This window comes from Mus pahari, chromosome 16, assembly GCF_900095145.1.
Source record: "Mus pahari chromosome 16, PAHARI_EIJ_v1.1, whole genome shotgun sequence".
Lineage (NCBI taxonomy): Eukaryota > Metazoa > Chordata > Mammalia > Rodentia > Muridae > Mus > Mus pahari.
Genome location: NC_034605.1, coordinates 21160051 through 21178119, shown reverse-complemented (window position 1 = coordinate 21178119; position 18069 = coordinate 21160051). Strand labels below are relative to the sequence as shown.

The following is an 18069-nucleotide window of genomic DNA, read 5'->3' as shown; positions in this document are numbered from 1 at the left end:
TGTAGTTTTGTGTTTAATCATCTTGCAAGTTGACTATTCAAAATAGTGGTGGCTAACCAAATTTAAAGCTAAAAATGACTATGTAATAAGTTACATAAAATTTAATATATGTCATGTAAACTAATCTTTTGTTTAAACTTTTCTTTTAAATAAACTTCATTACTTAAATATTTGTAGTTTCTCCATACTTTATTTTCTAAATTAAAAAATTAGAGATTTGTATTAATTTAAATATTTTTTTGAGAGTATAGTTAACCTAGTCTCTGTCTCACAGCATAGACTTAAAGTGCTCATAGACCCTTTGAACAATTTAAAAGCTACTTCTCACATGTTTTTCAGGCTTTCTTCCCCTACCCAGAAGACTCACATATCACCTTATGTTACATTTAAATGCTAGCTTTATGTTTGGGTTCATGTTAAAGAATGTTTTGACTTTTGACTGAAGTAAAGAGAGTTTAAGACAGTGGAAGCAAGTCAAGATTATTATTGAAAGTGGAGACTAGACTTTATGTTGGGAGCTCTTTTGCTGTGTATGAAATAATAGTATATAGTTAACAATTGAAATACTTTATACTATATGAAGATAAGTGATACCAGAAGATAAGCAAGGAAAATTTACTAAGTCAGATATTCTCAACTTTCGTTTGCTTCATAGACATTTTGGCCAGAGGTGGTGATATATGCCTGACTTCCAGTTCTTGGGGCCACAGTTAGGAAAAGTCACTGGAAACTCAAGGCCACTCTACAAAGCAAGTCCCAGGACAGCCAGGGATGGAATAGTGAGGCTTTGCTTGAAATTAAACCAAATGAAAAAGACTTAGACTCTCATTTGTTAACTTTCAGTTTGGTCAATGCCAACAGAAATTTTTTTGGGTTCTGGAAATATGATGCCTAAATTGATAACCTAAGACTATTGGTGCTCTAATTATTTAGAGAAATTTGGCCAGGTTAGGGCAGAGCAGTTCAGGTACATCCTAGGCTTTCTGGAGCCTTAGACCTGTGGTTTGTAAGAGAAAGCTGCTGGGTAAATTGTGGGCATTTTTTCCCCCTCCCCAAATGAATCCGATTCAACTAGTTTCAGGTGAGTGAATAGCTTTCCTGGGGAACTTCCTATCTGCGCTTGTTATTTGGAAGACAGCCAAAAGAATAAAGTTTGTAAGTGACTTTGAAGATGTAATTACTCTGAAGTCTATACTTTAAACCATAGGTCCCGATTTTTTAGAATCATCTTTATTCATATGAATCATAAAGAAAGTGACTATTGTCTAATGTTTAGAAATACTTTGCTGCAGCTGGGCAGTGTCTTTAATCCTCTGCATTTGGGAGACAGAAGCAGATGGATCTCTTGAGTTCAAGATCAGCCTGGTTTACAGAGCAAGTTGCAGGATAGCCAGAGCTACACAGAAAAACCCTGTCTTGAAAAACAAAAAACAAAAACAACTTTGCTGAGAACAACTGAAATTTGTACTGGATGATGGTCAGACTTAGTGTTATTATAAATTGGCTAGATTTAAGTAACCCCCGGTTAACATCTACTTTATTTTTACAAACCAGGGTGCATCCAAATGTGTTAAATATTATCAAAGATATGCCTAATTAAAAACTTTTGCTAGGGGCCAACTGTGGTGGCACCCACCTTGATTCCTAGCAACATGGAAGAGGCAAGAGGATCTCTATGAGTTCAAGGCTAGCCTGGTCTTCACATCAAGACCCTATCTCATCAACAAACAGCAAACTTTTGTTAGGGACTCAGGTAAAGCACTTGCCTAGCACATGAGTGTTCTTCAATTCACTCCTCAGACCCAAAACAAAACAAGTCATTGTATTAGGTAATCTCAGTTTGAACTACATTGTTTTTCTGCAGCTGTTCTTTTATGAATTACTAATTTTTAAAGTTTTTATGGAAATGAAAAAACATTACTTAGTAACTGAGTTGATGAGTGACTTCTCTGACCAAATTACAGTTAGCAGCTAACTGCTTATTTTTATATTCACATGTTCAGGGAATTACTGCTGCTTGCCCATGCATCTTATGATTGTGTGTTAAATACCTTAGGTAATCGGAATCCGAATGATCAGATTACTTTGATTATACAAAATAGTATTTTTTCCATTCATTATTTATTCACTTTACATTCCAATATTTGCCCCCCCCCTCCCTGTCCCACACTACTACAGCTCTTCCCCCTTTCCCACATACCCTTTTCTGAGAAGGGGGAACCCTGTCAGGACTAGGTGTATTTTCTTCCTCTGAGGCCCAGCAAGGAAGCCAAGTTAGGGGAACCAGATCCACAGACAGGCAACAGATTCAGGGACACGCCCTCTCTTCAGTTATTCAATCCACATGAAGAATAAGCCACACATCTCCTACATATGTGAGGGGTGCCTAGGTCTAGTCCATTGCTAGCTCTTTGGTTGGTGGTTCAGTCTTTGGGATTCCAAAGTAGTATTATTGAGAGAATCTCTTAATACAGCAAATGCTAACTTTAAAGAGTCCTGTGATTTTTCTTTTTGTTTTTGTCTTAGTCGCCCATATACTAACAAGGTCATTACTTTGTGGTATCGTCCACCTGAACTGCTCTTGGGAGAAGAACGATATACACCAGCCATTGATGTATGGAGTTGTGGGTAAGATGGACATTTTCTTAGAGTACTAAAAAGTTCTGTTAGTGAATTAAAATGAGAAAATTTAGATAATAATGGTGCTCCTTTTCTCCATTAGGTGTATCCTTGGTGAACTCTTCACTAAAAAACCTATATTTCAAGCAAACCAGGAGCTTGCACAGCTAGAGCTAATAAGGTAAGCTGCTGGTGACATTTTTTTGGGAATGGATGATGTCATGCTCCACAGGTATTGAACTCATTTCAAACTCTTGTCTTTAGTGACTACTAAACGGAGGACAAACTAGAGTGCAACGCTATGATACTCATTCCAGTAAAATTAAGGATCTTAAAGATGTTTTATTTTTTCTTTGATTTTTGATGTTACTTACTTTGGTGACATGGGTTACGTCAAAGAACTTAGTCTCTCATAGGACTGAGAAGGAAGCGTATAATGATAGGAGAGAATGCTGCATGATTAAATACCTTTTTTGTACACATATGATAAGTTTACATGTAAACTACACATACTAGAATGTATGTGTATGCTTATCAGCATATGCCATTTTTTTGGTAGGCTCTTAGGATATAGCTTACAAGCAGTTAATTTTCTCTTCAGATTGCATTTAAGAGTATTCTTTTCTGTTTGCCGTTTTTCTTCTTTTCTTTTGTCTGTTCCTTTTTCTGTCAAGATAGGATTTCACATTGTAGCCCGGACTAACCTTGAACTCTCAGAAGTCTCCCCGTGTTGGGATTACAAGTATAAGTCATCTCATCAGACTACTTTTTTTTTTTTTTTTTAAAGGAGTTTGGTTTTCTCAATAACAATGTAAATGTACAACATACAAGATTGCATGAAAATTTCAAAATGAGAATAAGGTAATTTTGGTAGAAAATTTGGAAGGAGACACAAATTTATATCATTTCCCTTTTTTAACTGAACAAAATAAATATAAAGCAACAGACAGGACCCAGAGAAGGATTCCTAACTTCATCTTAGAAATCTGAAAGATACCATCTAGAAAGCACTTTATTCAAAGAAGAAAGTTCTATGAGTGGATATTCTGCCTGTGAGGAAGTTCATTACAGTCCTAGAGCTTGGCTACGCTTTAGGCATCTACCCCTCCAGAAAAGGTCCCAAACTTTTTTTTAGTTCTTTTTTTAGTGGCTAGATCTTTTGCTGTAGAGCACAGCAAACAAACAAAAGTGTGTTAGAGCCTCTTCTCTGGGGTAACATATCTACAGTCAGAAGTACCTCATCCAGAATGAACACTACTTCCAAGTCCAGGGCAACTAGTTGCCTTATAAAATGAAAGCATATGTCCTAGACTTACCCCGGGGGAATCTACATATGGAACTTTTAATGAAATTATAAGAAGATTGCCTCAGTCCATTTCATTTTTGTTACTGTCTGAATACCAGTATGTAGAATAAAGGTTGTTTAGTACGGGTGAAGTTTACCAGGAACACAGCAAGCTTTTAGCTTTCCTTCTTGATACTACAGGCAAGTGAACTAGAATCATTAGGAACTGACACTCCCCTAATTTTTCAGTGCTAATTTGAACATTTATAAGCATTAGTTACATGTCAGAAGACACCAAAAATGAGAATTCCCAAAGAATGAAATAGCAGAATATATGCTCTAAATAAAATAGGATAAAATTAGAATACAAAAATGAAGATGAAGTTTGCATTTAAAAGAGAGCAGTAGAGAAGGTGGGAGGGATGGTTCAGTGGGTAAAGAGTTGCTGTGAAGCCTAATGAAATGAGTTTGAGCAAGAGGACTAATTCATCACACTGTCCTCTGTACATGCCTACCATAACAAATGGACATGACTGACAAGCATACATATACAAATTGGAGGCAGTAGATCAAATATTAAAGTGTCATAGCTCAATTTTTACTTCAATTCAGTCTTGTGTATTACAAAGCTCATGTTTAACTGCCTCTTTTGATTGTAACAAGAGGTCACATTAAGTGATCCGCCAAACAGTGCAGTTCTCAGAACAGATCCTGGCTATATAGAGAAAGTAAGAAAATGAAACCAACATAGGGATCATTCAGGTTACAAACTAGAGAAGCAAAATAAAGCCCAGGGAATAAACGACACTTAATTTTTGTACTACAGTACAAAAATGGAGAGCTTCATGTATAAAGCCAAAATTTCATGTCTGAATGAGTTACCCACTGCACTATGTAAATTAATCTTATAACTTACCAGTGAGAAAGGAAATGCAGTGAAATGAAGACTTTGATAGAAAAAAATTATCTCATATAAGGGGAAAACTACAAGATTATTTAATTCATAAAAATAATCCTGTAACACAATAGAAAGGCTTAAATATATAAAATACTACTATCAAAATACTCAGAAGAACCAGGCCCTGCATGTTAGTATGTCAATTCTTGCAAGTATTTCTAAAATCAGTAGTTGTATGTTTCTTAAAGTTTTTTTTTTTTTTCAAAATTGAAGAAAGTCGGTAAATTAAATAATCAACAAACATTAATTAAATATCAGAAAAGTGATAGTAGCCGTATGCCTGAGATTCACCGGTGCCTTACTCTGACATGCTGGCAGAGAATGCAAAGGAACACCCTCCCTCCCTCCTCCCATCCCTTCCCATCCTTATGTATATCCAACTCCCCAGTCTCTGTATTTTGTAGTTGTTCTCATCATTAATTTATGAATTTTACAAAGAGAAAATAACTATAATACTCAGTTTGCATAATAGAGAATTTCATGTAAGGGAGAAGTGGATTGGGGGAAGGAACAAAATGTAAACTTAGCCAAACTGAAGGCAGACAAGTCTTCAGTGCCCTCACAGAGGTCAGCATTTCAGAATGTGGGTCAGCCTCGAAGACCCACTCCTCTCCCTTCTGTTTCCTGCTTTCCCTCTTGCATTATCTCCACAGGAAAAGAGGCCTGTATATCCGAGGTTAGCTACCTGCCTTCTGGGTCAGTCTTTGGCCGTACTGATGAACTTAGCATCTAACCCTTCCATGGAGCCACAGCAAAGCAGTTCTGTGCTTGTTTCTGATCAATGAGGAAAACGATGAGCTTAAAAATGATGTATACAGTTTTTAAAATGATGTTTCAAGCTATAAATGTTGACATGGAAAACCTGTCAATGATACTGTATTTTTTTAAATGCTGAATAAATGCTATAATATAAGCAATTCACAAATGTAACAGTCCAGTCTTTCAACAGCCATGGCTTATACGTTAAGAAAAAGGTTCCTAACTTCAGTCTTCCCATCCCTGCTCAGATAATCACTATCCTGACTCTGGGGTCACTGTTCTATATTTTGTTTTCTTTCTTTCTTTAAATATAATTTTAATTTTTACTTATTCACTCTACATCCTGCTCACTGCTCCCTTTCTGGTCATTCCTTCCCATCCCCTCCTTCCCTTTTCCTCTGAGCTGTGTGTTGGGAGGTCCCCCTGGGTAGCCCCCTTACCCTGGCACTTCAAGTCTCTGTGAGGCTAGGCGCTGCTTCTCCCTCTGAGAGAGACAAGGCAGCCCAGAACACCATGTCCCATGGACACACCAGCTTTTGGGACAGCCCCTGCCAATTGCTCAGGACCCATGTGAAGACCAAGCGTCACGGCTAGTACATATGTGCAGGGAGGTTAGGTCCAGCTCGTGTGTGTTCTTTGGTTGGTGGTTCAGACTCTGAGAGTCCAGATGAGTTAACTCTTAAGTTTTCCTGTGGAGTTCCTATTCCCTTCGAGACCTGCAATCCTTCCTCCTATTCTTCTATAAGAGTCGCCAAGCTCTGTCCATTTTTTGGCTGTGGATGTCTATATCTGTCTGAGTCAGCTGCTTGGTGGAGCCTCTCAGAGGACAAGATGCTCCTGTCTGTATGGTTCAGGAGTCTGATGGGTGGAGGAGAGGTGGAACTTTTCAAAGAACTAACAGAAAAATGTTATAAATAAATTTGTAACATGAATTAGAAATAAGGTTCATCCTAACAATACAAGGAAGCTTTAATTACTGTAATTTTTCATTTTACTACAATAACCTGTTTATTTGATAGATTTGGATAGACATTTGCTGGGGATATAAGCTCTTTAAGTGTAAAGGAGTATAAAACACAGTAAAAGTTTATATCACTAACAGCCAGAATATTGTTTAATGGTAAAATATTAGAAGAAAAAGTAAAGAACAATCACTTTCTTATATTGCTATTTACTAGTGTTTAAAAAGTCAATTAGTAGTGTTAGAAAAGTAAACCAGTATGAGATATGTATAGTTGGAAACAATTTGTGTATAACACAGCATACATTTATATATAGAGTAGAATATGTTGAATGTGCCAGATGGTCACCTAAGATGCCTGAGAACAAAAAGGTTGATTAAAATGACAAGATTAAAAGACTCATGACATGTTCAGATGTATGTGTCATGTACTAATCTACAAAGACAACAGTAGCTTTTATAAATGTGTACCAACTAGAAAATACAGTGTGGTCTGATAAAATCGCTAACATATATGCCCCTGAAGTACTGAAGAACTATAAAACTGTAGAATAATCTTAAATATATTTAAGATTTTAAAGCTTGTTGAAGAGGGGGCTGGAGAGGTGGCTCAGTGGTTAAGAACATTTGCTTCATTTGCAGAGACCTTGAGTTTGGTTTCCGGCACCCATGTCAGGCAGATAATAATGCTTGTAATTACAGCTCCAGGGCATAGGATTCCCTCTTCTGATCTCTACAGGGCACCATACTTATGTGCACAAATGTACATATAGGTCCATATAATATGCATAATTAAAATTTAAAACAGTAAAAAGACTGTTGGAGAGGCATAGTTTATTTTTGATTACTAGGCTTTAAAGGGTCTTTTAAACTGGCAGTTTATCCTATCAAGTGTGGTTTGCTTTTTATGTTTATTTTTAGTATTTGGGTTTGTGCACATGAATGTGGATGCTGGGAAAGGTCAGCCGTGTCAGCTCCTCTGGTGCTAGAGTTACAGTTTGTGAGCCATAGGTTGTAGGAGCAGTATGTGCACTTAACTACTGTGCCAGCTCTCCAGTCCCATTGTGTTTCCTTACATACATAGCTAGAATTTCCAAACAAGGGTTTTTCACACAGCACACATTTTTATTTAATTTTATTTTTTATATCTGTGTAAAGATAAATGTGAAAATATCTAGGAAGGGAGTAGAACAATAAGAAAATAACCAGAAAGGACTTTTTTTGAAAAATGGGAGAACTTAACCTAGCTTGTTAAAACTGAATACAAACTACTTGGTCACAATCCAGTGGAATTACACGAGAACTTTGGAGAGTAAAGCAGATGATGTTCACCATAGAGTGTAATAGAGAGGAGGGCACATCAAAGTCACTTGGCTTAAGCATTCATGTTTAAATGTTTGAGACAGGGGGGTCTCACTATTTCACCCCACCTAGCCTTAGAATCACATTATAGACCAGGTTGCCTCAAGCTTACGACAATCTTTCTGCCCCCCAAATGCTGGTATTATGAACATATACCATTATGACCAGCATGAACAATGTTTGTTGATGGCATGTTTGTGTGGCATTACTACAACATACTGAGAATGCCTTGAAATCCAAGAAGAGAAAGTTCCACATTTCTATTTTCTGGTTCTGAGTGGACACAGACAAGACTAATTGGTAAGATAAGGGTGTAGGAAATGATGAGGTTGTGTGTGTGTGTGTGTGTGTGTGTGTGTGTGTGTGTGTGTGTGTGTGTAAGTGTAATTAGGAAAGGTAACATTTGAGTGGAAATCTAAATTAAGTTCTTCAAAATCACTAAGGCCCCTAGCTGTAAGTGTACTTAATTTGTTTTTATGAATATTAAGTGAGTCATGAGCAGAACAGCTCAGTTCAGTCCATCTGCTTGGTGAAGTGTTATATTGCAAGTAGCGTGTAGAATAGCAGCTTAAGAACAGTTTCACAGTTTAGATTCCATTTAGTTAAAACATATCAAAGACATCTGTAATTTGTTAATCTCAAGATGGACTTGTGAGAACGTGAAGAAGGAAGAGTTATTTTCTATAAATTTAAACATGTTTGATTCTGATAGTATTTTTAAAGGTTGTTTAAGGTATGAAACTTAAGAAAAACAGAGCTTTCTTAGAAGTGTGAGTGTATCAGACAGCAAAAGAATACTGAAAGGGGGTGGGCCTTGGAGTCTGATAGACCTGAGTTCATATACCAGACCTCTTGACTCCTGCTTATTTATGATCTAAGTTCTGTGATGCTGTAAATTTGGCTCTTCATAGTTAGAACAGGACTAATAACACGCCCAAAGAATAAAGGAAATGAATATAGTCAGTCTGCTCCAGTGCAGACTTCCTGTCTTACTTTATCTGCAGTGATATGTCAGTCAGAAGCTGAGGTTTATGCTGAAATGTTGGTGTCCAAATTAAAAGTGAAAAACTTATTGGGTAGAAATAGTAATAAAAATCTGCTCTAAAATTTATACTGCAATGATTGATTTGTTTATAATTTGCTTTGTTCAAGAGAGTTAGGCTGGAGGTCGAGCTCAGTGGTAGAAGACTTGACTAACATGTAGTGCACTCTGGTTTCAATCTGCAGTAGGAATAAATTTAAATACAGCATAATATACAAATATTTTCATAAGGCAGATGGTGTGATCTACATTAGAGATAAAAAGAAACAATAAAAAAATGGAGAATATTGGAGGCAACAAAATGGGGATAAAGATTGTTTTTATGTGGATGAAGACAAAGGTTCACACATGTTCTTGTTTTGTTTTCTGAGACAGGCTCTCTCTATACAGCACATCTGGCTCACTGAATACATTCTTAGTAGTAGATGTGTAGAAATTCTTGTGTTTGTTTGTGAATATATAGCAATATGTATTTTGTGTTTCTCAAACTAAAATTCATCAGCTTTTGCAGAGAGTAAATTCAAAATTACTGTATAATATGCCATCATCAGCATTTTAACGCTCTTTGAGAATTGTTAAATAATGCAATGCTATGTATCTGTGTATTGTAAATCTGTAAAGCTTCAGTTTTGAGCCTTCTTATATAAGTATTTCCAGATTAACTGCTTAGAAAATACAGTGGTCTAAAAACATTCAAAAGAAAACGAAACTATTGGAAAAATACATAAAACTAAGGGAAATAGATTATTTCTAGGCTGGAAATGTTAAGTTTCTAAATTTAGAACATCAAGATTTTCTCTGATGTCTTGTGTGCTGCTGTTGGTTGGTACCTTTAATACGTACTTTCCAATAGTACATGTAATAATACACTTGACACTCTTTAGCTTATTTATGTTCACTGCAGCTCTTGTAGGCAGGTACTAGTTTATTTCATGGCTTTGAAGCAATATTTATCACTTTATACAAAAGAACTGATTTCCAAGTTGTATATTTAAATTGATACCAAAGACAGGATTCAAATCTGAAGTTTGTTTTCAGTCTGTCTGCATTATGCATTTGTAGAAGGCTAGTTAAACTTCACTTAGTAACTGTGTGTCTGTGCTTCCAGCTCACCTCCCTTGAACATCATAAATTTTAGCCATAATCATATATTTAGTTACATGTCTATTCTTTGCTAATTTTAATGCCTGTGCCTGTTTTCTTTTTCTTCTCCCTGTAACATATTTCTCTTACTCTCTTTTTCATCTGGCTATGGTTTATCTTTGGAACTATGACCAAAAATCTTCATTTCTCTCTCACTTAAATTTTCTTTTATATCAGAAGTTGAAGGTGTCTTTCATCTCTCTACTCTAATATATTCTATATTATTAATATGTATCACTTTGCCTGGTTCCAAGAGAAACAGGTAGGCATACAATGAAAATATAAAGGATCAAACAAGTGCTAAAAGGAAAAAAAATAGCAGGTGAAGGAATTTTTATTCTTCATGGCCTTTGGGGAAGAGAGCCTTGTTGGGTTGATTGTGATAAGGATACAGCTGCGTAGAATCTACAGAATCACAGAAATGAAAGAGCAGCCTGGGAAGAAACACAGCCTGAGAAGGAAGGGATGAGGCTCCTGTGTGTGAGGTGTTGTCCTGTTTTGTTCCTATTAGAGCCCATTCTCTGAGAGTTCAACATTTCCTAAGAGGTTTGAGGAGGTTTTGAAAATTGAGTCTTAAGCAGAAAAGACACTAGTATACAGAAAATAAGGCATTGCTAGTTGTACATTTTGCCTTAACATGTTAAGCCTTACTGATAGTTTTATTAATGATATAAATATTGTGATTTTTATTATATACTAAAGCCTGTTTTCGGGTGTGTCAGCACCCGAAAACCAGAGTGAACATGAACTAAACTTGTTTCCTTAATTTGTAGTATATAGCCCACATATTGTAAACATTATCTATATTTTAAGATTTTACGTAATAGAAATGTTCTTTAGGAGATTCATTGTATATGTGTGACATTTGGGAATTTTCAAATTAAATTGTGAAGACTAAAGTATTTAAATTTCTCATAATATTGTATCAAAGCTTTTATGTTCTTAAGAACTGATTGATGTTTAAAAAATTATATTTATTAGTTTTTGTATGTAGTTTGTAATGATAAAAATTTTTTCTCTTTTTTTTTCTTTTTTGTATTATTTAGCCGTATATGTGGGAGTCCATGTCCTGCGGTGTGGCCTGATGTAATCAAACTGCCATATTTCAACACCATGAAACCAAAGAAGCAATATCGGCGGAAGTTAAGAGAAGAGTTTGTTTTGTAAGAAAGGGATGCTTGAATATCTGGATTGAATGTTTTTTTGTAGTCATTATAAGGTTTAAATTTGTTCTTTGTTTTGTATGTGTGGCTAAGGATGGTTTTGAACTCGTGACCTTCCCTGTCTCATAAGTGCTGAGACCATATGTGTGCCCCAACACACACAGCTGAGAAGGTCATTTCTTAAGAAATCTTAAGTGCCACCTTGACACATACTGCAGCTCTTCTAGGGCCTTGTGTTGTGTGTTTCTCTTTGCTGCATATGAAGTGCCTTTCACCTCAAAGTCTGTGATTGAGCCATTAGGTTTTATTTGTTTACAGGAAGAAAACTTTAAATAATAGTGTTGTAAATTTCACTGGAACAGCCTTCTATGACTTGAGCTTAAGTTTTTACTTTATTTTAGGAGGCTGTTAGTTTTTAATTTATAACCATGAATTGCTCATAGAGTGATAAAGGATATTGTTTGCTAAATAGTCCAGCACTGGATAAAAATAACAATGCTTTTTGAAAATTGATACTTGTGCTACATACTGCATACATTATTTAACCATTAATACTTAACTGATTACTAAATTAGTTTTAAAATATCACCTGCAGTTATCTATCTGCATTACTGTATAAATTAAAATAAGAATTTATTAGTTAATAAAGTAATAAGGACTTTAAATATATAGGTAATCAGAGTAAAACAATTGGTATTTAGAATGTAATTTAAAATTAATTTTCAAATTTGTAAAATAAGTGCTTATAGAAGCACAGAGCATGTGTGAAGACTGAGCTTGACTCTTGTGTCCTCTGGTGCTAGCATCCCTGCAGCTGCACTCGACTTATTTGATTACATGCTTGCCTTGGATCCCAGTAAGCGCTGCACTGCGGAGCAGGCTCTTCAGTGTGAGTTCCTACGAGACGTGGAACCCTCCAAAATGCCTCCACCAGAGTAAGTGACTTTTTTCATTTTAGATTTGCATAATCTGGACAGCTTTGAAAACTTTGTTAATTAGATGTCATGATCCATGATTCTATGCTGAAGTTGAAATAGTTAGGAAAGACATCAGAAAATTACATGATTTGCACATTAAGCATGCAGGTGCTTGTTTATTGTTGAATTAGCCATAGAACAGTAAAAACAGCCTTTACCATTTCTTTAGCTGATGTTGGGTAGTGATAAGTTTCCCCTCCATAACAATTCTGTTATGGTGGAATATGGCCGTCAGACCAAGCTTTTAGTGGTACTGCTTTAGCCAGAGTTTTGAGTTATATGTCAAGCTTAATCTGTACAACCCTCTACGGTAGGTATTATTACCACTGCTTAACAGAGGAGGAAGCAGGCTCAAAGAGGTTAAAAAACTTGCCCAAGAATACAAATATGGTAAAGGATGGTGCCAGTTCTCAAATTGAAGTCAAGTTTGACAAGAAACAAGTTCTGAAAATAAGCTGTGACATCTCCCACAATAGAAAATCCTTATCATTATTTCAAAGAATGTTAGGATCAGAAGCATGTTTGGAATGATTCTTATCATGAAGGGAAAATGCGGTTTGGAGAATTAGAATCGCTTGTTAAATCTTCATAGAGCTTCTATAACTTAGAATCGGTTGGGAAGAAGACTGTGCATTTGCTTCTCTATGATAGGGGCTAAAGGTTTGTAGGGATTTCCTTGGTATTTGTTAACATAATCAGCAGCATTAAAAGTAAGCCTCTCTCTAATAAAATACTTTGCTGTAATAAAATTTACATATTTTACATGAATAAACATGGGCTTTAAAGTTCAAATCCTGGCTCTTCCACTTTCTAGTTGTATTGAGTATATTTTCCACAGGGTTTGTCATTAAGATTTTATTGAACTATATATAAATGGCCCATGAGGTAGTTTGAAAGTTAAAAAAATAACTATCATCTGACATGCAGAAGTCATTCACTAGTTTCAGTTTTTTTGTTTTTTTTTTTTTTAATTTATTTTCTTTCTTTTTGACTCAGTTTGGGTTGTATAGTACAGTCTGGCCTTGAACTCAAGATCCTCCAGTCTATGCCTCTTGAGTGCTCAGATTACAGGTGTGTACCACCTCACCTAGATCAGATACTGTTGAGCTAAATGTTTAATATTCAGTATTTAGTTTTGCTTATTTAGATATATCAGTAGTCTCCAAGTGGCTTGATTCTAGTAGCATATCAAAGGTGTTGTTGTTGTTTTTGTTTTACTGGTTTTAACTTTTGGTTTTGAGTTTTGACCTCTACAGAAATGTAGAATATTCTTCACCTAGATTCAATAATTATTGGTATGTGGACACATTTGTTTCATTACTTTATAGACTTTTTCTGAAGTAGTTGAATATTAAGCTGTTACATGAATCTCTAAAAACTGGAACCTTACTACACATACTACTATTATACAGCATAAAACATCATAAAAACTAGTAGCGCATAGTACATCTTTAAGTCTCCCAGTAGCCCAATAAAACTTTTTTTTTTAAACAAACCTTCTATGGAGTCAGGATTGAACAGTTTGTTAGGAACTCACATATATGTCTACTTAGCATATATCTTCAATCTTTCCTCACTCTTAGAGAAGGTTTTGATGACACTGGCTTCTGTTTTTGGTGGTTGACATCAAACATAGGGCCATACACATACCTGGTGGCAAGTGCTTCTGCTAAGCCAAATCTCTAGTCCCAACAAAGGCCAAGAGCCTAAGGTAGCTGTTTGGTAAAGCATAATCTGGATTTGATTGGTTTTCTGTGATCGAGATTACATTAACATTTTTCAGTGCAGGAATAATACCTACAAGGTAACATGTTCTGATAGAATATATCAAGAGGAATATAATATGATTTTGTCCTGTTACTGAGGACATAATTGCTAATTCTCATCACTTAATGAACATGAAAGGATTGCAAAGCTGTCTCAAGCTTAATTTCATATAAACTTCTAAAGCCTTGTATATGTATCCATTGGCATCTGAATGTTCTTTAAATTCACTTAGAAAATGTTAAACATTTGGGAATTTATTTTTCCCTATTGAACTTTCATTATTTCTTACATTTTTATTCTGATGTAACTAATATTACATTAGTTGTGATGTTGTACTTCTCTTAAACAATGGTATGTATATAAGTGGACTTTAATTTTAAAACATTTCTATAACTATTAATATATGATACTTGGTACTGCATTAGTAGTACATATTTCAGTGTTTTAAACCATCAGTGAATTTTGTTGGCTATGAAGTCTAGTAGAAGTGATAGAACCGAGATCTTTTCCTATAAATAATTCATAGTAATTTTCACGTCTTTGAACTAGTCCTATTTAGTAGACATTGAGACATAGTTCTACATTAATTATAATTTATTTGTTATTTTTGTGTTCTTGCAAATAAGCATGCACTGAAAGAAGTTGTGCACAGCTATATCACTGCCTTTGAACTTCTTCTGCATTAAGTATCTAAAGTTTTGTTTGTTTTTTTTTAAGCAAAAAAAAAAAAATGAGATCAGGGAGGGAACCATTCCTCAATGGTTATGATCATTGGTTGCAGAGGACCTGGGTTTGGTTTCTAGCACTCAAATGGTGGTTCACCACCATCTAAAATCTCCAGTTCCAGGGAATTCGATGACTTTTGTGGGTATCAAACACATATATGTTACATATTTTCAGACAAAACACATTTCAATAAACAACAAAAAAGGAGAACATTTGAAGAGCTTCCTCCCGCAGGTCTTCTGACAGTAAGGAAGTCATGTGACCCAGCAGCTCCTTTAGACATTAGTCCTTAATTTTATTTTACTAGTTCTACCATTTTTTTGTGCTATGACTTAAAAGACTTGTGGAGTTTTTGGCTTTTTTGTTTTGTTTTTTTTCTTATAAACTGTAATTCTTGTCAACGCCCTGTAACTCAGATGTAATTTTTATCAGATACACTTTACTGCACATTTCTATTATAAAGTAAAGATAGCAGTACACTCAGGTGTTCTGTGGAACTGTTATGGAATGTATGCTCTTAGATACATTATTGAAGAACGCAAGTCAAGGTTATGATGACATCGGTTCAATATTTAAATTAAAAGTTATATAAACATTTAGTGCCCTCTATTTAATATATAAGAGTAACTACTAAGTAGGGGTGTCATTCTATAAAGTATATAACTAAGATGTGAATTAAAAGGCCTCTAGCCTATACCTTATCAGGAGTATAAAAAGCATTAAACATTTGGACAGTAATCTGACCATCTATAATTAGAATAAGTATTTCATGATTTGATAAACAACCTTTTAGACAACTGAATGAAGATCAGTGATAATCAGACACAAATATAGTATGTACTGTGTGAGTGGCTTTGACCAAGGATGCCCTGATAAAATTAACATACTACTTCTGTCTCCTGGCAATAGGTAATAATTGTTCATCTCATTTTTAAAGAAAAAGAAACTGAGATACAGAGGTCCATTTACTTGTCTGACAAGATAGCGAATAAGTGGCTGAGCCAGCATTTGAACCTTCCGGAAGCACATACTTTGGTTATCTGGAGAACATGCCCAATTTGTTTAGAGAATCAGCATAAATAATCTGCCATTTTAGATCATTGTAAGGTTATGTTTATATTTCAAAGATGAGTGTTAAAGTAATTCATAATGAATCTCTTTAAGTTGTGGGAGGGAACAAACAATCCTTTACCTGGATTTCTTTACTTTTCCACAAGAACATTGTATTTCTTGTCTGTTAGAATGGAGGAGATGTAATGATTTTATTTACCCTAACCTGTACTGTAGAATATTTGAAATCACCATCCCAACAGAGGCTACAGCCCACATCATAAAACACAAACACATTCCCAGAAAGGAAAGTCTTTTGGAGGGTTTTTGATGCCTTACAGCTTCCCAGTATCAATATTTCAAATTATCCCTTTGTTTGTTACTCCAGGAGGTTTTTACACGCTGAGGCAATGCACCATAGTAAGATGGCTGAGAGGTATGCCTTTGTTTTGTTTTCGGACCTCAGGTGCATAGACTTGGTTTAATCATAATCCTTGTGTCACTCATCATTGGTCCATGCATGGCTCTCTGTTATTATTTTAGTTACTTTAATTAGTTATTTTAAATGTTAATAAGCAGCCATGAGCCTACCAAGCAAAAGCTAGAACCTTGAGAATAACCCACTTTAATCATATCATAACCCTTCTTCCTACCCACGTGTTCCCTTGCCCTCTTCTTCCCAAGGTAACCATCATTCCCGTTTCCCTATTCTTGTATATATTTTCTGTTGCCATCTGTATGTATCCATAAAAAATTACATTTAAAAAATGTAGTTGTTTTTCATTTTATACAAAGGTCATGCTGTTTTGTAATCCTGTGGAATGACATTTTTTAATAAATATTATATTGCTAAGATTCAACCATTCTGTTGCATATGCCTTTATAATATGAGAAAGTATTTGTGGAAGAATTATCTACTTGAGCATTCAGGGTGTTCTTCTAGTTCAGTCTTTGAAAAGGGTCCATGTGGAAATACAGAACCCTTACACAACCTCAGGTACACTCTTGGAAAGTCCTATGTACCTCTTGAGATAAACATCCAAGTTGAGGACAGCAGGTATATACTGCTAGATGGCATTACTTAAAAGAATCTAGATATTCTGGGCAAGTTTATTAACCTTTCCAAGCCTTAATTTTCTCACCTTTAAGCTAGAGAAAAGTAGTAGTAAGTTATTACTGGGATCAAAAGAAAACATTTGTAAATCAAGTATTTTTGTCTTTCAGAAAAAGTTACTTTTAGTGTTCAGTGTTAAAGAATTATATTGAAATGAAAAATTATTATAGAATTAGAGGTAAATTTGGTAGTTACTAATCACGTAGAATTCTGTTGATGAGTATAATGAGCCTCTCTGGGCCTGGAGTATCTATTCTTGAGACTCATCTATAGAATCAGTTTATTTCCAAAACAATTGGTAATAGTAGCAAATATGTGACTAAAAAGTGAAAAGATTTTACTAAACAGTTATGTACGAATCCTGTGTTCTAGCCTATTATGTTACTCTCCTTTTTATTTATGTCTGGCTTCTACAAATAGCATGTTTCTGCATCCTTTTTCAAAATCCTTGTTTAGTGTACAGTGTGCTATAGTTGGTTTTAAAAAGTTAGTATAATAGCTTTTATTAATATATATTCATAATTTTGATGAACAATTATTTATTGATTATTCAGAAGACGAAAATAGTTCATCTCTAGGGTACTTGTACATATGCATGCACAGCAGCTGTGACAGTATGCACAAGGCCCACTTTGGATCAAGCCAGACAAAATCCCAGTGTGGAGGGAAGGAGTTAGTCATGAAAGCTCACTCCCAGCTGAGGAGGCATTTGCAGTTACGGCTGCTGGGAAAGGGAGAGTCACCTTTTTTCTTCAGAGATGTGGCCCCTTTAGAGTATACTCATATTCCAGCAGGTAGCCTCTTACCCATACACATACTGGTAGCACTAAGTTGACTTAGTGAGTTTTGAGAGAGAGAGAGAGAAAGAAAGAAAACACATGAAATTGGGAGGGAATAGAGATTTTTAGGGGAGATAGGAAAGGAATTTTAGAGGGGAGATTCGGGATGTACTTGTTCAAACACATTAATGCATGAATAAAATTTTAAACAATAAAAAATTAGGACAAATAAAAAGAAAAATAATCAGTCCACCTAATTGAAAGTTAATTAAAGTTAAAACTAAAGTTAAAACCCTGAAGTATGATGGAATTTCACTATATGTTTGTATGAAGCTTTCCAGAATGGTTTGTGGGAGGGGAGAAT

The 18069-nt window shown here is 35.2% G+C and overlaps 1 protein-coding gene across 4 annotated transcripts in view; it reads left to right on the top strand.

The window, feature by feature from the left end:
* The window catches only part of Cdk13 (cyclin dependent kinase 13), an 89167-nt gene that overhangs the window by 65600 nt on the left and 5498 nt on the right, over window positions 1-18069 (top strand). For 2 of the 4 annotated variants that reach the window (XM_029547539.1, XM_029547538.1), the window contains exons 8-12: window positions 2527-2628; window positions 2723-2800; window positions 11176-11292; window positions 12096-12227; window positions 16201-16248. In XM_029547539.1, coding sequence (XP_029403399.1) covers window positions 2527-2628; window positions 2723-2800; window positions 11176-11292; window positions 12096-12227; window positions 16201-16248 — 477 coding nt within the window. The remainder of the gene's footprint in view (window positions 1-2526; window positions 2629-2722; window positions 2801-11175; window positions 11293-12095; window positions 12228-16200; window positions 16249-18069) is intronic. The other 2 variants (XM_021216074.1, XM_021216073.1) reach the window with 1 other exon arrangement.